This window comes from Rattus norvegicus, chromosome 6, assembly GCF_021556685.1.
Source record: "Rattus norvegicus strain SHRSP/BbbUtx chromosome 6, alternate assembly SHRSP_T2T, whole genome shotgun sequence".
NCBI classification, from domain to species: Eukaryota; Metazoa; Chordata; class Mammalia; order Rodentia; family Muridae; genus Rattus; species Rattus norvegicus.
Window position 1 is genome coordinate 110,707,081 of NC_141539.1, and position 22,787 is coordinate 110,729,867.

General features: G+C 41.8%; 2 protein-coding genes across 10 annotated transcripts in view; one reads left to right on the forward strand and one right to left on the reverse strand.

The window, feature by feature from the left end:
- Arel1 (apoptosis resistant E3 ubiquitin protein ligase 1) overlaps positions 1 to 10,164 on the reverse strand; it is a 52,493-nt gene extending 42,329 nt beyond the window's left edge. For 2 of the 9 annotated variants that reach the window (XR_015621813.1, XM_087552807.1), the window contains exon 1: positions 9,994 to 10,164. The gene's annotated coding sequence lies outside the window, so the exon portion shown is untranslated. 9 annotated transcript variants of the gene reach the window in all.
- A 72-nt stretch (positions 10,165 to 10,236) lies between these two features.
- Positions 10,237 to 22,100, forward strand: Fcf1 (Fcf1 rRNA-processing protein). Its single transcript, NM_001044235.2, is given in 8 exon segments — positions 10,237 to 10,261; positions 10,540 to 10,607; positions 11,832 to 11,903; positions 13,018 to 13,166; positions 16,090 to 16,162; positions 19,145 to 19,232; positions 21,049 to 21,143; positions 21,972 to 22,100. Coding segments are annotated over 8 exon segments (597 nt in total). The 5' UTR covers positions 10,237 to 10,258; the 3' UTR covers positions 22,021 to 22,100.
- The last annotated feature ends 687 nt before the right edge of the window (positions 22,101 to 22,787 follow it).

Consider the following 22,787-nt stretch of genomic DNA (forward strand, 5'->3'; position numbering starts at 1 on the left):
GCCTGGAGTAGGAGGATTACCAGCAGCTGTGAGCTGCCATGAGGGTGCCGGGAATTGAACCCGGGTCCTCTGAGAGCAGCAAGAGCACCTAGCCACTAAGCCATCTCTCTTGCCCCAAACATGCCAGTTAGATTTGTTCATGCTGCTACTTACATCAGTAAGTAGTTTGTTCTTGACTGCTGCCTAGTAGTCCCTTCCAATGACAGAGTACAGGCTGTTTATCCATTCACCAGACGGACACTTAGATTACGTCCAGTTTGGTGACATTACAGATAAAGCTGCAATGAATCTTCAGGCATGAGTTTCTGTATAAACACGTTTTTACTCCCCGAAGTACATACCCAGGAGTGGAACGTGCTAGTTCATATGAGAAGCATATTTTCAACGTACAAGAAACTTGCCCAGCTGCTTTCCAAGGCAGCTGTGTTAAAGTACTTTACATTTAGAGCAACACGAGAGTCCAGTTGCTCTACCACCAACACTTGATACTGTTAGGGGTTCAAATTTTCCTCATTCTCATAGCTGATCCTCCCTTTACCCACTGGTGTCATTATGTAGCACTGGCTGGCCTCTAACTCACAGATCTGCTTGCTTCTGTCTTCCAAGTGCTGGAATTAAAGGCTTGTGCCACAACAACTAACTTAATTTGCATTTTTTGGAGGGCTAAGAGGTCTGAGCATCCTTTCCAGTATGGATTATCAACTATATGGATTCTTTGATAAAATGCCTATTCAAATATTTTGTCTTCTTACTCCTGAGCTCTAGTTCTTTATAGACTCTACTGTAAGTCCTTGGCTTGCCCTTTGCTTTCTTTTTTTCTTTTTAACCGTGTGTGAATATTTGTATGTGTGCCGTGTCTGACACCTGTAAAAGCCAGAAGAAAGTGTCAGATTCCATAGACCTGAAGCTCCCGGCTGTTGTGAGCTACTCAGCACGTGTGCCAGGAACTGAACTCGGGTCCTCTGGAAAAACAGTGAGTAAGTGCTCCCAGCTGCGAGCCGTCTCTCTTTTCAGTTCCTTATGGAAGCTCAACTTTCTAAAAAGTAGCCATCTCAAATTTTTGATGAAATCCAACTTTTATAGTTTATGTTTATTTTTATTTTTAAATTGTGTGTGTGTGTGTGTGTGTGTGTGTGTGTGTGTGTGTGTGTGTGTGTTTACAGGTGTGAACTGCCTGACAAGGTAGTGGGACTTGAACTACAAGAACAGTAAGTGCTCCTAACCACTGAGCCATTTCTTCAGCTCTGTGTTTCCTGAGTTCTGTATTTTTAAAAGTCTTTGCCTAACTCAAGATCACAAAGACTTTTCCTGCTTTCATCTAACATTTATCTAAAAGTTTCATAAGAAAAAAAATCTCTTGTCAAAAATTTTAACAAGATTTTATTAAAACCTTGCACTCCATTTATCTCATAATTACTCAGTTTTATTATCCCTTTGTTTCGTTCAGAGTCAACCTCCCACACTACTAAGCACTACTGAAGTAAGAGTCTATTTCTGAATCTGGAAAGACTTTTGTCTTTAGCAGATTTCCCCCCATCCACCCAGTAATCGGCATACCTAAATTTAGCCAAGATTTTCGCCCCTGTTCTGTCTTCAGATCAGCCCCAAATCTCTGCGGCTCTGAATCTGCCTCTGTGGACAAATTCTAGAACCCAGGGCACATTCCTTGGGACACAGAAGGAAACAATCGGCCACATACCATTCTGGTGTGAACGAGAAGGTTCCAGCAGATCATTCTTTCTAGTTCAAGTGTCACTCTCACCTATGGGAAACTGGAGAAAGCCATATTCCTCACTAGTTAAATTAAAAGTTAGCTTTCTATGGTTAAGGTGACCAGAACCAAAGCAATTCTATGTTCCTTAATTATCTTTAGACTCTCTTTACATCTTTAAAAGATGACTGAGTTTCCCAGAATCAAAACAAGTAAGTAGCAGATCTACCAAAAGAGCGCCCAGCATTCCACCTCCCTCTGGACCAGTTTGCTAATCACTCTGTGTAGACACAGTAGGACATTTCAGACATGGCCCATAGGAGAGGAGAGGCCTGAAAATCTAACTGCTTGCTCTGCGTGTGCTGTGTGTTTGTTTGTGTGCCTGTGCCTGTGGAGGCCAGAGGTCACATGTCAGGCTTCCCTGGTGGCTGCTTATCTTTGTTTTTTCCAGATAAGTTCTCACCAGACCTGAAATTCAGTGATTCTGCTAGACTAGCTGGCCTTCACAGCTCACACCCCACCTCTACCTCCTTGGAGCAGGAATCTCAGACCTGTGTTGCCACCTCCAGCTTTTTACTCAGACACTGAGGATCTGGACTCAGGTCCTAAAAACTTTACCAACTGAGCCTCTGCCTAGCTGGTCTGTTTGATTTTTTTAGAAGGAAGTCTTGTGTAGTTAAGGCCAGCAGCCTTTATCTCCTGATTCTCCTGCATATACCACCCAAGGGATGAAATTACAGACTCTATGCCATCATGCTTGGCTGAAAATATTACTTTTTAATTTCAGCAAATGTTACAATTAACAGTTTTGCAATTAGCAGTATTTAACCTGTAGCAGTTAAAACTAACTAACAGTTTTCTAAAACAATAGGGGCTTTTGGCTCTACTTCGGTAGCAGTTTTTAATAGGCCTAGGGATATAGCTTAGTGGTAGAATGTTTGTCTCACAGTATGTGTGAGACCCCAACGTGACTCTCCAGTACCCAGTATGGGAACTGAGAGATACAGCTCGGCCATGGACCTGGCCTGACATCTGTCATCACTAACCCTGTCACTATTAAAGCAAGTTCATTAGCCACTGACACCTGTCAGGACAGGGCTACACTTCAAAGACAGAAATGGTATGTCATCCTTAATGCCGAGAAGAACTGCCCAAGCAGTGCTTCCCCAAGTACAGAATGACACTGTGCAATACTGCTTTGCATGGAATTCTATAAAAAGAGTTTCTTCCCTTAAGTCTTCATTGACATATGGCAAGTGGACTACTGTTCCATGTACAGGATGTGGAAGAAACCGTATTTCAGAAACTGTATGTGTGTTTGGCAAAAATCCTAACAGTGATGGGGAGGTGAATGGAGTTCAGAGAACACTGGCCCCAGAAGATATGTTGGAAAATAATAAAACTTCAAACTCTTTTGAACTTTAGAAACAGTTGACAAGGTGCTTAAAGCTTTACAGATGGGGCTGAGGAGAGGGCTCAGCAGTTAAGCCAAGCACCACTCAAGCAGAGGACCAGAGTCAGTTCCCAGCCCCCATGCCGGTGGCTCACTGCCTCCTGTAGCACTAGATCGAGGGCATCTGATGCCCTTTTCTGGTTTCTGTGGGCAATGGTGTGCTCATGCACACACCTTCATATAGACACGCACGCACGCACCATACATATATAATTAAAATAGTAATGCACTCTTGCTTAAAGCTTCACACATTTTCACAAACCCTCTCATTGGTTTTAACTGGGTGAGTTGTGACCCACTTGCTCCTTCTATCTGTTAGGAATTTGATTTGTTTGGTCTTTTGAGCTAGGGTCTCACTCTGTAACCCATGCTGCTTCTAACTCCTAATCCTCATTTCGGCCTTTACTGAGATTAAACACAAGAACCACCACATCTAGAATCTGAATGTATTTCTCTTGGCTTCTTCTTTTATTTTTTAAAGCTTCTTCTTTATATATTCAATCCAGAATATTTGCTGGGACCATTTTCTGGAGCCCCGTTCAGCTCAGAAAGATTAAGGGGTTTCCAAAAACTTTAGAGCTGACACTTTTAGTATTTTTAAAGGAAAAAATAAATTATTAGTTCAATTTATTACTTCCTCTTATTCTGATGTTTTTTCTGTCTGTAAAATAAACTCTTCCACGTAGATCCGCAGAATGAGAACAGGCTCCATGTTCCCAGCCCACGGCAGCGTTTATGCTCAGGTAACCATGGACTACTGAAGCTTGGCTGTAGCAGCAGTATTTCAAAAGTAATTCTCTGAACCTGACAAGCCGTCTCCCTCAATAAGTCTGGGAAGTTGTTACTTTATTAACTGCGCATGAAATGGCAGGCAAATGGCCAGATACACAGCCCAGTGGGGCAGAATTTTGCAATTGTTTTACACACACACACACACACACACACACACACACACACACACACGAGAGTCAGAGACAGAGAGAGAGAGAGAGAGAGAGAGAGAGAGAGAGAGAGAGCGCTAAAATTTCTGCCTCTATTACGATCCACTACTTTCAAGTTACTTTTTAAAAGGAACTTTAAATGTTTACTTATTTGGTATGCATGGGCCATGGCTTGTATCGAGGTCAGAGGAAGACTTCCCTCTCCACTATGGGTTCCAGGGATCAAATCCAAGTTATCCGGCTTGTGTGGCAAGCACTTTCAACCTGATGTACCATATTGCTGGCCCACCACTCTTTTTTTTATTTTAGTGTGAGTGTTTTGCCTGCATGTGTATGTATGCCCTACCTGTAATCACAGTGCCTTTGAAGGTCAGTGGCAGGCACTGAATCTTCTGGAACTGGCAGTTGTGAGCTGTCCTGTGGACGCTGGAAATAGAACCTGGATCCTCTGTAAGAACAGCAAGCACTTGTAACCACTAAGCCACCTTTCCAGACCTCTCCAAGCTTAGTTTTAAGGGAAAATATATATATAACTGAAGGAAAAACAATCTTTTTCTGCTTGTTTGGTTATTCTATGGGGAGAAGGGAAGCAGAGTTCTTTGTAGCCCAGGATAGCCTCAAGCTTGTTATATAGCTGAGGATAACCTCAACACTCCTACTCCTCCTGTCCCCATCTCCCAATTCAGGGACTAGAGCCATTTGCCATCCCTCCCAACTTCAATACTCACACATTCAAAACAAAAGTCCTGACCATTTTGAAGCTATAGATAGCAAGTTCTAAGCTACAAGAGCAACATAACATGACCATGTTCTTAAAAAAAAAATTACACAGTTTGACTGCAATGTGGAATTCTGGATTGGATTCTGCATAGGAAAAGATGGTGAGTTGAAATTTTTGTGATATCCAAAAGTCTGTAGTTTAGTTAAAAAAATAGTCCACCAATTCTTGGATGTGACAGATGTACCGTAGTTATATAAGAAGTTAACACTAGAAAAGCTGGATGAAAAGCAGATAGGAACACTGTATTCCACTTCTCTAAGCACTGCCCCAACTTGGGTATTGCAAGGTTCAAACCTTTATTAAATATTTTTCTACTCTTTTCTACATGCTATTTGCCCACTTGAATTTCCTTCTGTACCAAAATGTGAAAAACTGCTTCATATTTGGAAGATCTCCATTGCTTTTTCTTCCAAATAGCTTTACCATTTACACCTGAAGCTATCCTTGCATTTGAACTTCCCAAAGTAGATGAGGATTAAAGTAACATGGACCAGATCTCTCTTGAAAACTGAAGGAATCACATTAACTTATAGTTAATAGTTAATACTATTATAATATTACACAAAATATATGCTGCTTATTATTAAATTACCATTATCTGATCGCTGGCCAGAAAGTAGAATGAACACAAAATGCAATGAATATTAGCATTTTAGCACTAATATAGCACAAATTGCCGCTAAACAAATACATTAGCTGTAAGCATGCATATATGAACACAGACATGCACATGTACACACACAGGACAACATGTAAATCACCTTAAGAGTCTAGAAATGTTACTATAAAAAAAAAGAAGGCTAAGCATTTAATAACCCTTCAAAAAAAGTCACCAAAACTCCGTAACTGAAATGTAAACCTAAGATAAGTAATGGCGAGAGCCATTCAAAGGTGAAGTGAGGGCCTCTGGTGCAGCTCAGTTGGTAGGCAGAGTTCCTTACCCAGTATGAGGTTTGATCCTCAGCAATGCTGGAACTGGGTGTGCTGGAGCGCACCTGCCGTCTTAGCACTCAGGAGGCTGAAGCAGTAGGACCAGGAAGTTCTAGGTGGCTGGGCACTGTGGCGCACACCTTTGATCCCAGCACTTGGGAAGCAGAGGCAGGCGGATCTCTGGCCTACATAGTGAGTTTCAGAACAGCCAGGGCTACTGGAGAGATCCTGTCTCAAAACAAACAAACAAATGAAGTTCTAGGTTATCCTCAGTTGTTTGAGGCCAGCCTGTGATACACTAGACCTTGTCCTAAAAAAAGAAAAGGTAAAATAATATACTATAGAACTTACTAATGTTACAAAAGCTTAACTGTTGTAGGGTATGTTAAGCAACCACACTCTAGCCAGGACCCTTGCAGAAGGTTGAACATGTGCAATAATTTCTCCAAAATATGTGAATTTATATAGTTGATCACTTGGCACAGTATTTAACTATTTACAAGTTGTTCTTCAACAGAGGCTGAGAGTCTTTTTTGTTTTTTAATGGTAACTAGCATGCTGTCTGGACAGAATGTCTTCTCGATAAATGCCTTGTGAATAAACATGTGAGGTGTCATGTAATCAGTCCAACATCAAGACTAGGAGAGATCTTTCTAAAGATCTTTATGTATAAAGGTTCTCTCTCTCTCTCTCTCTCTCTCTCTCTCTGTGTGTGTGTGTGTGTGTGTGTGTGTGTGTGTGTGTGTGTGTGAGAGAGAGAGAGAGAGAGAGAGTTTAGTTTCTTGGCAAAGCTAGAAGAAAGTGTCAAATCCCCTGGAGCTAGACTTATGGGCAGTTAGTTGTGAGCTGTCAGATGTGAGTGCTGAGAACCAAATCTGGGTCACTGAAACAGCAGCCAGTGCTCTTAACCATCAAGTCATCTCTCTAGCCCTGCTACATTATTTAAGGTAAACAGGTTAAATTAAAAAGTAATTAACAGCAATAAATGTTTGTTGGGGAAACAACACATGTGGCCCATGAGATAAATGTAAAAATGTAGTTTGAAATTGGAAATAATATCTTTAACTTGAAATACAAGATTTCTTTAGGGGCTCTCCCACTAGTCATAATTGCATTCAAAACACATTTAGATCAATTTATAAGGAGAACAAAGTCCAAGGCTAATTAAGTATTCAAACTGTGGACTTGGGGGCATCAAAGACTTTCTCTTCAGGACTACAGAAAATACACAATGATCCTCTGAACCATTGAGAAGGACTAAAATAATTCTTTTTTTGTTTTGTTTTGTTTTGTTTTTTGTTTTTTTCCGGAGCTGGGGACCGAACCCAGGGCCTTGCGCTTCCTAGGCAAGCGCTCTACCACTGAGCTAAATCCCCAACCCTTAAAGATTTATTTATTTAATGTATGTGAGTGAGTACATTGTATCTGTCTTCAGACACACCAGAAGAGGGAATTACAGATGGTTGTGAGCCACCATGTGGTTGCTGGGATTTGAACTCAGGACCTCTGGAAGAGCATTCAGTGCTCTTAACCACTGAGCCATCTCTCCAGCCGTCTAAAATAATTCTTTTCCTCACAGTGTGTAGTCAAAAGTAATTACTTTGCGCTTCCATCCAGCACAGTCAAAACCCCGCTACTCTCCATCCCTATCAGAGGATGGTAAATAATAGCTCAGCGCTTTAATCATAGCCCTCAAGACTCCCAGATTATGACAAAATTACAATGCAGCGAAAACACTTTGCTAACTATGTTCTCAACCCCCACAGTGTTCCTACACTGATTCAGCTCCTTATCAAGTATTAACAATCAAGGATCAGAAAGTTCTCAGAAGCTGCAAACCAATTTAAAATATAAGAAGAAGAAAAAAAAAAACAGTTCATGGATTTCAAACTTAGAGAAAAGGGTTTTTCTTTCAGATCCTGATTTTAAAAGCAAATTACAATTTAAGTGGTTGCAATTTTCTCTTCCGGTGCTCTCAATAAAGTGCACAGGGTGCCGCCTCCCCTATCCCCTGCATTAATCAGTCTCCAGATGTTTTTTTTAAATAACTGACCGTGTTTACTTAAAAGGCTAAATGCCTGATCACTAACATGTTTCATTTTTTAAAATATGGGTAGTGCTAATTCTACCCATGCATGGTAGCTGGGCAGACACAACCTGTTCTGAAAGGATAAGGAACTCCCAATGGGGGTTAAGCAAGAAGTAAAATCTCTGAAGATATGTCAATAATAAAATGATTCCAACACCAAAAATTCACAGCCCACAGATACGTTAAGGTCAGAGACCTGCACACATGTCTGTCTCAAAGAGAACAACAGGAAGGACACCAGTTCTGCATCCAAACCAACATTAAATGACCTGTTTTGGAGACAAGTTCTGAGACTCATCAACACGGTCAGGTTTTAAAACACTGAAAACACATGAACATGCAAGTGGTATGACACTTTGGGTTAGAAAAACAATGACTGAAAAGACTTTAACAGCAAACACTTTTGGGGACTTACTGATTCTGATCATGAAAACACAAGTCCTGGTGACGTCTCCATAATACAGGTGCTATGATATTAGCTTAGCTCTACAGGCAAAGAAATAGAGGTACCAACTAATGGCCCAAAGTAACTCGGCAAGTAATCAACAGAAGAGAGGGTTCAAACTTCAGCCAAACTCCAAAGTTCTATAACCAATGCAGTGTCTTGCAGTGTTATACCGTGAACATCTTTTTAACCCAGTAACACTAGGTCAATGTCATGCATTAAGAAAAACACGAGGGGTTGGGGATTTAGCTCAGTGGTAGTAGCAAGCACAAGGCCCTGGGTTCGGTCCCCAGCTCCGAAAAAAAGAAAAAAAAAAGAAAAGAAAAGAAAAGAAAAGAAAAGAAAAGAAGAGAAAAGAAAGAAAAACAAGAGCTTTAGAAACCGACCGACCCGGGGTTGGGGATTTAGCTCAGTGGTAGAGCGCTTGCCTAGGAAGCGCAAGGCCCTGGGTTCGGTCCCCAGCTCCGAAAAAAAAGAAAAAAAAAAAAAAAAAAAAAAGAAACCGACCGACCCAAACTGACCTCTGAGCATCCAGGGCAGAGCTTCAACATCAGTAAAATAACGGTATCTAAAGTGCCAATTAAAATGAAGTTTACATCATCTACAAGTCTCATAAACTGCACATCCATTTCCAGGAAAACTGTCCCTAGCTTTCCACAGACTTTCGAGGGGTAAAAGAACACCTTCAAGTGGTTAAGAATAACTAGAATACATTCTAAAAGGAAAAAAAAAACAACAGAAAACAAAAACAAACACTGCATAAGTTATCTTTCTCCTCCCCACAAATTCTCCCTCTCCCATTAAGGACCGCACACCAGGCTTCTCAACCAACAGCAATGGTTCCCCATCATATTCCAGGCTTGGTAAGTAGTTGCAGATATAAGCTTATGCACCTGTTTTCTTGTAATCGTCTAAAGAACCCCGCCGCGACCGAGACAGTTGGCTCAATGAGTAAAGTGCTAAGACCTGAGTTTGGATGCCCAGGATCTCCTTAGAAAACAAGACAGGCATAGTGTGCTTGGCATTCCAGTGCGGGAAGGCAGAAATGGGAGTATCTCTGGGGCTTTTTGGTCGGTCAATCAAGCAAAAAAGCGGAGGTGGGGATCTGGAGTGCTTCCAGGATCGGTAAGACAGACTGTCTTTTTTAAAAAAGTGGATAGTAAGATAAAGACAACCAGCTTCTTCTGGCTTCTGCTCTGAATTTCTGCTCTGATGTACCTGCACGCTCGAGTGTACACACACACACACACACACACACACACACACACACACACACACACACACACACAGAGACAGAGAGAGACAGAGACAGAGACAGAGACGGAGGGAGGGAGGGAGAAGGGTATTTATTGAGGGGTGTCCTCAAGCGCTATTACAGTCCTCTCTTCCGGAAGAATCGTACACTGAGCCTCACGTAGTACCATGCCGGCGACGAAAACCAATCAATAACCAGAACCTCGAGGCTGAACTACAGAACCCTGATGTGCCAGAGGAAAACCAGAATGTACTATCAAACTATGGGGTAGCCCAGGATTCCCAACCCCTCTGCCCTCCTCCCTTCTTCTCTCGCTCGCCTTAGCAACTCTGTTGCCTGAGAGTCGGCTGGACTCTGCCTCCGGCTGGGGCGTGAAGAGAAACGTTACCCGAACTGGAGCTGCTGCGTGGCCAAGTCCTAGTTCCGGGGTCCGAGGAAGTAGCCGCTTCATCCAGCACAAAACCTACCCTCCACCCGCCCCCCAGAAAAACCCCCAGTGTAGATCTTCGCCAGCGTTAAGAGCCGGCTCCGAGCTTTTCCGTTTCCCAAAGTAGCTTCCGCCTCCGGGTTGGCCTTTGCCGGAAAGAGCTTGTAGATGACGTAAAGTGTCGCGCTGTGAACGATTCCGGAAGAAACAGGAGTGCGTCGAGAACATGGTGAGGAGAGTGGGAGAACTTTGTCAGAGAGATTTGGGGAGCAAATGGGAGCCCTTGGCCAGATATAGACTAGGCGCTTCCTTGTTTGTTTGTTTGTTTGTTTGTTTGTTTGTTTGTTATTTTAATTCCAGTCTGGTCTTAGTTCGAAGGGACCTATGTTTTAGGGATTAGGGAGAGGGGCAGGGTGCCGTTTGGGGAAAGGAGAAGGGGGAAGGAAAATAGAAGAGAACTTGAAAGGATGTTTCCAGCTCTTTTAATTCGAAAACTTCTGTTTCAAGGGGAAGCAAAAGAAAACAAGGAAATATGCGACTATGAAGCGAATGCTTAGTTTAAGAGATGAGCGACTGTGAGTGGTCAGAACCAACTGGTTTCTTAAACTGATCAGAAATACAGGAGTCACGATGGGCTAAGTAGAAACATTTGATGTTTTTGTTTTGCTTATTATGTCTTAGGTCTGTGTTGCATGGAATTGTAGTCACACGTTTGGTGGGGTAGGGGATGGTATCATTGTGGAAAAGCCGGAGAGGTCATACCATGCTTGTCTCCAGTTTCCAGTTCCTACCACCCAAGTTTAAAAGGGAGTGGTCATTAAAACCTTCAGAATAATTATTCTCAGTTTCTGATGTGGGTTTCTATTTTATATCTTTTAGGAGTAATGTCCCACTGATAACTTCCTTGTGTTAAATCTTCATTTTCTATGTGTGTTATGTTTCAGGCCTTTATAAAGAATGTGGAGAAACTTTCCTACAAAACTTGTGATTTGAGTCCTTTTTAATTTTGTTTGGTTTTTGTTGTTGTTTATTGAGTCTCACTAAGACTCAATAAACCTTAGCTATCCTGGAACTTGCTCTGTAGACCAGACCTCAAACTCATAGAGCTCTGTCTGCCTGTCCTTCCCTGGTGCTAGGAGGGCCACCATGCCTAGCTTAGGTATTCAGAAGTCTTCAGCAAGTTAATACCAACCTCTTCACAGCCTCTTAGAAGTGGATTTTTTATTAGCATTTATTGTACATAACAAATTTCATCATACCAATTTTCAAATGGGTATAATATACTTTAAGTATAATCAACCCCCATTTATACCAAGAAAAAAATTAATAATTAGAATTATTTACTCATTAACAACATTTTGAGTTTATTGGCCTTATTGATTAATTTTATATCTTCAGGCTTCTTCTTGCTGCATTGACTTGTTCTCAAAGTGTATGTCAATATAAACATCACAAAGTCCAAAACTGGATTTCTTTGGTAGCAGAGAGAGAATGGAACTTGAGGTGATGGAGATTGAACCTAGGGCTTCACACAGGCTAGGCCAGCGCTCTACCACTGAGAGACATCTCTAACAAGCTTGAAACTTACAAATGAAAATTTAAGGTTGGGGATTTAGCTCAGTGGTAGAGCACTTGCTTAGCAAGCTCAAGGCCCTGGGTTCGGTCCCCAGCTCGGAAAAAAAAAAGAAAAGAAAAGAAAAGAAAAGAAAAGAAAAGAAAAGAAAATTTAACTGCGTCATTTCTCTCCTCTCTGGATTTGCTTTTTTTTTTTTTTTTTTTTTTTTTTTTTTTTTTTGCAGTAAAGAAAAGGATAGGTTGAAGCCTAAAAAGAAAGAAAAGAAAGATCCTAGTGCGCTGAAGGAAAGAGAAGTGTGAGTATTAAAAACGTCAACTTTCCCCCCTCCCACTCAGGGATCCTAGAGCAGCAGCACCCTTGAGATCCCAGGCTTTCCCTGACTCCTGCGCTTGGCTGAGTGAAAGTGGCATCCAGGTGCACATTCCGGTTTCGGTGCTTTGAGGTTTTGAATCCCATGGACAGTAAATTTTCCCTGAAGGCACTGGGAACAACCTTTTTTTTCTTTTCAAACAATCTTTTAAAGTAAATAATTTCCATTGTTTGCCACACAACAAAATGTCACAAAAGAGAGACTCTGTTGCCACAAGTCGGTGAGGTTATATATTCTGGTCATTCCTTTAAAATAAGTACCTTTAACTTCTGGGGGGGGGTAGGGGGATCACCATGTTTTGCATAGCTTTCTCTTCCTTTAACTTGGGGGGGGGGGATCACCGTGTTTGCTTTCTCTTCCTGCTCTCATTCACAGTCTGTGTCGTCACAGCAGATGCTGGTTCAGGAACTTGGTGATGTGGGTTTTTAAATGAGTAGTGGGCTCCGCTATAGTCCTAATGCTATACGGTCTGTTTCCATTCCATCCATTTTAGGAGTTTGAGAATGGCAGTGTGCTGTAGCATTGATTTTAATCCTGATAACTAGATTCTTTCTGTACCCCAAGACCAGACTCCTGATCGAGGAAGAACTAGGTTTGGAATAATTGTGTTTTTAAAGTTGTGTCAGAGCTTTCTGGTGGACCAGAAAATAGCAGGCTGTTAACTTTCCTTTTTAAAGATTTTTTAAGTTATATGTAAGTGTGGACATGCGTATGTCTGTGTGTAGACGTGTGCACATGAGTTCAGGTGTTTCTGGAGGCTAGAGGTGTGGCACCTTCCAAAGCTGGAATTACAGGCAGTAATGGACACTCAAGGTCAGTGCTAAGAACTGAATGTGGGTGCTCTGAGAGAGCAGTAGTGCGCGCTTTTAGCTGCTGAGCCATTCACTCTGCCTCTTCCCTGCCTTATTTTAAACTCTTACTGGCAATGAACAAGGGGAAAAGACATTTATCTGTAGCAAACTTTCCGTTTTCATTTCGTTAGCATCAAAATTACCAGTGTGGACTTTAGCCTGTGATCATATTTCCTTTCTCCCTTCAGCCCCCAGCATCCTTCCTGCTTGTTCTTCCAGTATAATACACAGCTGGGTCCACCTTACCACATCCTGGTGGATACCAACTTCATCAACTTTTCCATTAAAGCCAAACTGGACTTAGTGCAGTCAATGATGGACTGTCTGTACGCCAAGTGTGAGTATCGTGCTGTTATATTTCTGTGACATCTGTACAAAACAATCATATTTGTCCAAATACATTAAAAGAGGAAAGCAAAGATCCCAGTAAATGACTAATGGCCATTTAGCTTCCAGTATACCTAGCAATGGCGGTTTTCAATACGCTGAGATCTAATGCATACTTGACCAGGAGTAATTAAAGTCTCCCAATTCAGAAAGCTGTGCTTTCATCTCATTAGAGATGTCAGTTCTGAGCCTGGGTTTTAAAATTCTGAACAAATGAAAATCTGTTTTTCATATATACATTTCTATTAAGCAGGGTACATTCTCAATTCCAATCTACTATAAGAAAGCTAAATAAAAGCTACCTCCACTTATGGCGACAGAGAAATCAAATAATAAGGCGGTTCTCCCATTTATTCAGTTAGAATTCATTTGTATTACAAATGAGGTAGTTTATGCCTCAGTGTGCAGAGTTCCCTTGTTTATTTGGGTATCCCCTCCTGTGTAATCATGAGTGAGAAACAGAAAACTTAAGCTGTGTCCGAAAGAATGCTTCCTAATAGTTATGCATGTTACATTTTTGGGTTAGGGAGGTGGCTTAGTGGTTTAGTAGTGGAGTGCTTTCTAATGTGTGAGAAGCCCTGAGGTTAGTTCCCAGCACTGCAAAACAACAGTAACAACAACAAGGAAAAGATCTGCTGTACTGTGTGATGGGTTCCCAGTCATGGGTTATTGCTCTGTTAAAGGTACAAATGACATTCAGAGTGGCACTTTGCCATATAGACTAAATTACTGTAATCAAAGGGAAATCTTACACCTCTAGCACATGTGATGTCCCAAATCTAATACCCAGTAGCACACACACTTGAAGTACAAAGCCAGAGAAACCTAGGGCTAAAAGGTAAGACATAAGACAGGAATGGGAACTGGAAATACAGCTCAGTATAACATTGAGTGATGTGCAGACGATCCCTAGATGTTCTCCAGCACTGCCCCACCACACACCAAAAAAATCCTAGGCCTCCTGAGAACCATACTAAATCCTCTCTACCTGTGGTTTATAAATGAAATTTAAAAGTGAATGCACCAGGTGACTCACATCTGTCTTCAATATGGTTGACAGATAGTTTTCAAGTCTATGTTGAGATATGCTATTCAGCAAAAATGGTTCTCTCAGAAATAAAAGTGCTGCAGGTGGCAGTTATGGTGATGGAGAGGTGGCTTGGGAGTTAAGGAGCACTTATTAGTCACGAAGACGACCTGGGCTCAGTTCCCAGCACTCACATGGTGGCTCACAACTGTCTGTAACTCCAGTTCCAGAGCATCCGATGTCCCCGTTGACCTCCAGAGGCACCAGGCACACACATGATTGCACATATATGCAGGCAAAAACATATATGCAGGCAAAACATTAAATAAATATTTTAAGAGGATAGTTTTAAAAAATACACTGGGCTAACAAGATGGTTCATCTTGTAAAAGCTCTTTGCAGCAAGCCTCCTGAGTGTGAGTGCAGGAGCCCAGGTTTTGGAGGAGAGAACAGACTCATACAAGTCAATTTCTAACCTTCATTCATGCAACAACAACACATGGTCCCAACTCCCCCAAGAAATAAATGAATATAATGTAAAAATTTTAAATGCACACTGATGCTTTTGAAAGACGGGGGAAAAACTGAAAATACATCTAAGTGAGAAGAGAATGGAGATACTAGGTCAGTGAAGTTAGATAGCTATGGAACCAGAAGGCAGTGTGTGCTTGAAGAAGGCTGACTTCATAGCCATGACAGTGAGAGTGTAAGGGCCTACAGTGAAGTAGGACATAGGCAGGCTCAAGGCAGAATCCCAGTTCCTTCTGTTGCCACACCCCACAGTGGGTGGTGCTCCTATTTTTCCTGTCCCTAAGTGACATTAGTCCAGTTCTGTCTCTAGATTTGCCTATTCTGAACATTTCATAAAAATGGAACCACCTCTTACTTGGTTTTCTTGCATTCAGCTTGATGTTGTTCAGAGCCACTTAAAGCACCATTTTGTTTGTGATGATGACTAGAGATCACATTTTAGTTCCCTGTTCTTGGTTTTTGCACTCAATAATATGCCTTCAACACTTTGCCTTGTCTGTTTATATATGGGCCTCATCCCTTTACCTTTCATAGTATTCTGTTGTTTAAACATATACTTTTGTTTGTATTTTGGGGAGACTTTTGTCACTGTTTTGAGACAGGATCTCATGTAGCCCATGCTGGCCTAGAATATATTGTGTAGCTTAAGGATGACCTTAAACTATTGAACCTTTAGCCTCTACTCCCAAATGCTCAGATTACAGTTGTATATCACTCCCACCTCCCACCACCCCTATGGGCTGAGGATTGAACACAGGACCTCCTGAATATTAGGCAAGCACTGTACCACTGAGCTATGTCCCCAGCCCCTTTTACTTTTTGTTTTGAGACAGGGTCTCAGCAAACTGCCCAAGATGGCCTTGATCTATTTCTGGCCCATGGTGGTCTAAGACTTTCAATCCTCCTTTATCAGCATCTGGGGTATGTAAGGTTACAAGCCTTTGTCATTGTACCCAGTTCTCATAGGTTTTTGTTTTTTTAATTATTGTTTTTGTGCATTGATGTTTTTCCTGCATCCAAGTCTGTGTAAGGGTCTCAGATTCTCTGGAACTGAAGTTACACACAGTTGTAAGCTGCCATGTGGTTGTTGGGAATTGAACTCAGGTCCTCTGGAAGAGCAGCCAGTGCTCTTAACCTCTGAGCCATCTCTCCACCCCCATTTCTTTTAGTTCTTACTAGTAATTTCAGTGAACTTAATCTGCTGTCATTGCAGAAGTCTACATAATTTTTACAGACTGAACAAAATATAATTCAGAGGATATCTTTACAAGCTCTCTTACTAATTTCTATGCTATGTTTTGTTTGTTCCTTGCAGGTATCCCTTGTATAACCGATTGTGTAATGGCTGAAATTGAGAAATTAGGACAGAAGTATCGTGTGGCACTAAGGTAAGAAGGACTTGGTCTAGATTTACTGTACTTTGGTATACTACAGATACTTTTAGAATATCTCATCTCTTTGCTGTGATGGTTTGTATATTTTTAGCTCAGGGAATGGCATTATTAGGAGGTGTAGCCTTGTTGGAATATGTGACTTAGGACTTGGAAAGCCATAGAATGTTTTAAGTGGGACTTAATGGGCCATCCTAGTAGGAATATGGAAGACTTCGTTGCTTGATTTGAATTGTTCAGACCCTGCCCAAGAGGTTTCAGAGAAAAATTTCAGTATGTGGCTTAGAGACTGTTTTTGAGGTATTTTGGTGAAGAATGTGGCTTCTTCTTGCCCTTGTCTGAAGAGTCTACCTGAAGCCAAGTTAAAGAGATTTATATTAATTGCATTGACAAAGGAAGTCGCAAAAAAATCCCAGCAGAGACCTGTTCTCTGGTTAAATCTCATGAAGAGCATTTTGAACAAGTACAACAAGCTTAGAAAGGAAAAATATAAAATATATGATTAGAGTTTTAAAGGTGCACCAGGAAGTGAATTGGAGCCGAATCCAGTGCTCTTGGAGATAGCAGATTAAGGGAGTGGGACTTTGGGGCAAGATCATACCCAGGAAAATTAGATCCATGCATGGTAGTACACTCCTTTATTAATCTCAGGAGATAAAGCCAAGCAGATCTCTGAATGCAAGGCCAGCCTGAGACAGAGCAAGTTCTAGATAAAGAAAAGCTTAAGTTCAGGCATGGAGGTTCACAACTTTAATCTCAGGAGTCAGGCATGTAGATCCCTGAGTCGAAGGTCAGGCTATGGAGCAAGTTCCAGGACAGCCAAGCTCAGGCAGTGAAGGAGCTAGAAAACAGAAAGATGGAGATTATGTAATAGATCAAGGGGGCAGTCCATGTTCCAGCCCCAGCAAGCAGCAGAACTCAGCAGCTTTGGACATGTGACTCTGGCTTTAGAGTTCAGAAGGGACTACTGGGACAATTGATGCTGGTCAACTGGAGCTAAGAAATTAGTGGTGATTAAGAAGAGACCAGCATCACTGAGGTGAAATCTTCTGGGAAGTGTTTTCTGAGAGCACAAAGAGGCTGTGTTCCAGAGATAGCCAAGGTTGTACCTCAGCTGCAGCTGGACTTGATAATGTGTGAGAGTCACCCTGGTGGTACTGATTTTGAAGACATGAAGGTGTCATGAAGAGCAGCTGAGGCTTGGCACTTTGAGAGGCCATTGAAGGCCTTGGTGAAGGTGCAGCCTTAGTTGTAGTTGACAGCTCAGGACTGAAGGGGTCGTGCAACGGAGTTGAGGCTTGGCACCATGAAGAGAGCCTATGAGAGGCTATTGGTGAAGCCTGGTTGCAGCGGAAGACCCCAGCATATTGGAGATGCCGGTACCATGGGATGGTCACCAAGAACAGCAACAGCAATGGAGTGGATCAACCTGAGCTTAGAGTGCTACAGAGGGCAGAGCTGGAGAAGTGATGCCAGCCCTTTGGAGGAGCCCAGGATATTTGAGATGCCAGTCCAGGGCTATCTGCTGAGGAAAGCTGATAACAGGGAGTAGAACCAGCCCAGGAGAAAGGAGTTTGTTGCAGTCAACAAAGATGAGAAAGGAGTGGAGACCTGAAGACCACTTTGACGTCAGACATGGAGATGGCGGAGTTTGCCCAGCTGGTTTCCTGTCTTGCCTTGGGGATTACAGTTAAGTGACTGGATGGATCTCAGAAGAGGGTCTGAACTTTGGACTTTTAACATTGTTGAGACTGCTTTAGGTAATGGGCACTTTGGAAATCGGACTAAATGTATTTTGCATTGTGCTATGTTTGGGTATGGCCCCCATAGACTCATATTTGAACAAGTCTATGAGGGCCAGGGAGTGGAATGTGATGATTTGTACATGCTTGGCTCAGGGAGTGACACCATTAGAATGTGTGGCCTTGTTGTAGTGGGTGTGTCACTGTGGTTGTGAGCTTAAGATCCTCATCCTAGCTGCCTGGAAGTCAGTCTTCCACTAGCAGCCTTCAGATGAAGATGTAGAACTCTCATCTCTGCCTGCCTAGATGCTGCCATGCTCCCACCTTGATGATAATGAACTGAACCTCTGAACCTATAAGCCAGCCTAATTAAATGCTGTCCTTTATAAGACTTGCCTTGGTCATGGTGTCTGTTCACAGCAGTAAAACCCTAACTAAGACACTAACCAAAGATTTCCTGGCAAGTTAGTTTAAATTAAATTTTTTAAAATAATGAAGAGACTGGAGAGATGGCCAAGCAGCTAAAGCCAAGAACATCTGCTGCTTTCCAGAGGGGCTGAGCTCAGCTCCTCCTAGCCATGGCCACGTTAGGCAATTCACAGCTGCCTAACTCCTCCACATTCATACTGTTTGTACTCACACAAGAGTGACAGCTGAAAGGAATAGTGAACTAGAAAGTGTCAGGAAGACCCGTCTCCATCTTCTCTGGATCCTACACACTTCACTGACCTGCGTTTCAGTGGGTTAGCAAGGTCCTCTTAGGGTCATACATTCAGTATCTTTTTGTAATCAGACAGACACAGAAATGTTTTAGCTTTTATGTTGCTGGTTGGCTATGCCATAGTGACCATCCTTATGCCTGTCTTGCAGTATAGTTGTGTAAGACAACTTCTAAAAATGTTTAATATGGATTTGATTTTCATTGCTGGGCTTCTCTTAACTCTATAGGTTTGAGCAACTTAATATCTGAATCTCCTTCCCCTTTTGTAAAATAGAAACATAAGAACTTGAGAGTTTGGTGCTGAGTAAATGAGCCCTAGTGCTATCCACCCATGGGCTTGATGCCCTTCCTTATGAAAATGCAAGTATGGAAAATGGTCTTCCAGGGCGAGAACATGCCTTGTAATCCCACATAGAGTACATGAACCATGTTACTTTTGCTTTGCTGGTTGGACAGACAAAATTTTCAGGTTGCTTGAATGTTTTCTTTAATCCACTTTTATTGTAAATCCTGCAGAATCGCCAAAGATCCCCGATTTGACCGATTGCCATGCACACACAAAGGAACCTATGCCGATGACTGCCTGGTGCAGAGGGTAACTCAGGTATCGTCGTCACTTTTCAGATGTTTACCCTGTGCAGAGGTGGTGCTTCAGGGTTAAGAGTACTAGCTGTGCTTGCTGAAGACCCAGATTCAGATGCCAACACTCACAGGAGGTGACTCACAACCTCCTATAATTCCTCTTCCAATGCCGCCTTCTGGTGCACACATACACTGAACACACACAAACACTCCAGTGTGCATATAAATAAATAAACCTTATGGAAAAAAAAGGCACAGGCCAGGTGAGGTAACACATGTTTTTTATCCTAAATCTCAGAGGCAAAGACAGGTGGACCTCTGTAAGTTCAAGTTCAACCTGCCCTACCTGGCTACCAGCTACACAGTGTATCCCAAAACAAGGGATACCAATTATTACCTTCTGAATATTCAAGCTCAGTAAAGTATCTAGGATTTATATATGTATTTATATACATATATATACTTCTTATGGAGTGATATAGTGTATATATATTATAGAGTATATATAACAGTTGTTCATAAGTAGCAGAGATACCATTTACTTGAACAAATCAGATTTTAAAAATTGTGTGCTAACCATAATAGGAAGAGCATGTGTTTGGGAAGGAAGTTTGGTTTTAAATCTCAGGTTCTCGCCTATTTGTAGGAAGACACAAACCAATCCTTTTGAGTTCAAAGAGAGCCTCTGCTACATAGTGAGTTCCAGCCAAGCCAGTGCTACACAGTGAGATCCTGCCTTGGAAAACACAAAAACAATCCTAACGTCTGTATTAACCTAGTATATGATTTGGGCAGTGACTAGGTCTTTATTCCACAAATCCTCTGTAATGTGTTTAAATGTGTTCATGTAGCTATAACACATCACATCCTAGCCTCTCCTCTCCCTGTGGATCTTAAGTAAGGTTCCATTTCCATCCCATGCAGGAATGGTTTTCCTCCCCAACCCTAACTCAGAAATGTTTTCTCAGTTAAGTCTTAAAATATCCCGGGGTGCTACCACATACATACCCTGGGTTAATTCCTTTTTGAATTCTTCCACTCTGAACTGCTCACCAAACAAGACAAGACTCACATAAGAACTGTTCTCAGGTTGGAGTTGTAGCCAGTGGTAGAGTGCTGCCTAGTATGTACCAGGCTTGGGTTCAGTCTCCAGCCACAGCAATGGGGAGAGAGGTGGAGAGGGGAGGAAAAGAAGAAGGAAGGGAGAGAAAAGAGCCTCGTCCTTACAAACAAGCAAAAAAGAATGGAGAGAGGAAAAGCACTTGCTAAGGATGGCTATCTTCATTTAATGAGAGTTTGCCCTTTAGCAATGTGATCTATATATGTGGCCACGTCATAGCTGCCACCATGGTGGTAAATGTTCTATAAAATCAATGGAGATTTGTATATGAAGTAAACTATAGCAAAATAGTTAAGGTTAAGCCTAACTCAGGTTTTGAATCATAGAGATCCTTTTCCTGATGAGGGGCTGCCCACTTACGTCACTAAAGAACTTCAGAGTACACTAAGCCACACAAGCAGAGGAAGGAAGGTCTGTGCCCGCCAATCTAGGCATTTGCATGTAGTCGTGGGAACATTCTCCCACAACTAAGGGATTGTCTGCCTTAACTAAGCAGTCCTTCCCAGGCATGAGACAGAAGAAAGTTAGAAGCTTGTGAACACTTCCTACCTTCCTTCCCTCAAGGCTCGTAAAACCACACTGAAGCCAGGCAGCTTATGTGTTTTATTCTATAAATCTCTTAGGTCTCTGTAGTTACTTTGAAAATGAGAGGCTGCCCAGTGGTTGTATGCATAGACTGTCTGAGTCAGTTGTCAACACCAGTGGGCTTCTCTTTCAGCACAAGTGTTACATTGTGGCCACAGTTGACCGTGACCTCAAACGAAGAATCCGGAAGATCCCTGGTGTCCCAATCATGTACCTTTCTAACCACAGGTGAGAAGTTGCTATTGGAAAGGGATTAGAGGCTCATAGTTGGTCATCAGATATAGTGAGAGCAGGTTATAAAGTTATAGAGGATTTCAAAGAAATGACCCTATCGTGACTACATTTGAAGTTGAAGGAATGAGATAAAATAGCAAGAAGAGGGGAGAAGACAAAGATAGGATTTAGAATGAAGCAAAAATCAATTTGTTACAGTAAGATTATTAGAAATGCATCTGTTGCTTTATACAAAGCATTATTTTAAGTCAAGCTCATCCTTTTGGGTAGAAACATCCTTTTTTAAAGATTTTTTAGGAGGAGCTTGACTCTCAGCATGGAATAAAACTGGGCAGAGTAGAACACATATATTCCCAACACGGAAGACCAGAATCAAGATCATTCTTGCTGCCCAGTGCATTTGAGGTCAGTTCAGATAGAGAGGGGGTTGGGGCAGTAGTCTTTATTAACCCCTTATCTGGGAGACTAAAGGTTTGTCTCAAGAAACAAAACTCTTCTTTATCCTTCTTGGATGTCTGGTGTCTACCATATAAGAACTTCTATGCCGGCGTTTCCATTTGGGGAGCACACGGTATATAGATAAAATACAGACTGACCCAGGCTTACCTGGATGACAAGTCCTAGTTGCCCTTTGCTAATGCTGTGGCTTTGAAGGACAAAGGTAATACAGTCAACATTTTGGTATGGACCACTCATTGTTGGGTCTCTCTGAAAAAGTTTCCTCTGACTTTGAGAAGATTTGAGAGTAACTGGTGGAGTGACTCAGAATGGCTTTGTACCATACCTCCTCTCATAACGGTGTCTGCTTTCCTCCCTGGTCAGATACAACATCGAGCGGATGCCAGATGATTATGGAGCCCCTCGCTTCTAATTCTCACTCCACAGAATCTGCCTGCTGTTCTTGGACCAGCTTTCTCTCATCAATTAATTAAACACTTTCTGATTTTTAAAGATGCTATATTGTCTCAATTTTTAAAAATAGCTGCTGCTTTTTTAAACAATTTTATTTTTTGTCTTTTTTTTTTTTTTTTTTTTTTTCGGAGCTGGGGACCGAACCCAGGGCCTTGCGCTTCCTAGGCAAGCGCTCTACCACTGAGCTAAATCCCCAACCCTAACAATTATATTTTTTAATGTATATATATATGTACCTGTTAGGACCAGAGGCCTCAGATCCCCTTGGAGCTGAAGTTACAAGCAGTAAGGTGCCTGAAGTGGACGCTGAGAACAACTACTGAGCCCATCTGCATCTTTTTATAAATCAGATGCTCCAGTGCCTGTTCACATAATTTGATTTACTTAGCAAACTTTTAAATATTATCAAAACAACAGTGATAGGGTCAAGTATCAGGGGCAAGTTGAGGACAAGGGTTTGGTTTTGATTTGTTTTTTAAAGAAGCCTAGTATGATAGCATATACCTTTAATCTTAGCACTAGGAAGGCAGAGGCAGGTAGGTCTCTGTGGGTTCAAGGCTAGCCTGGTCTATATAGTAAGGTCTGAGATAGCTATGACTTCATAGCAAGGCCCTGTCTTAAAAAAAAAAAATTTGTTCTTGTTGCTGTTATTTACTTCATTCTGTTAGAAAGGGAAAAAAGGATGTTTGCAGTAGTAATTTCAGAGTTTTGTTGATACTTAGTTTG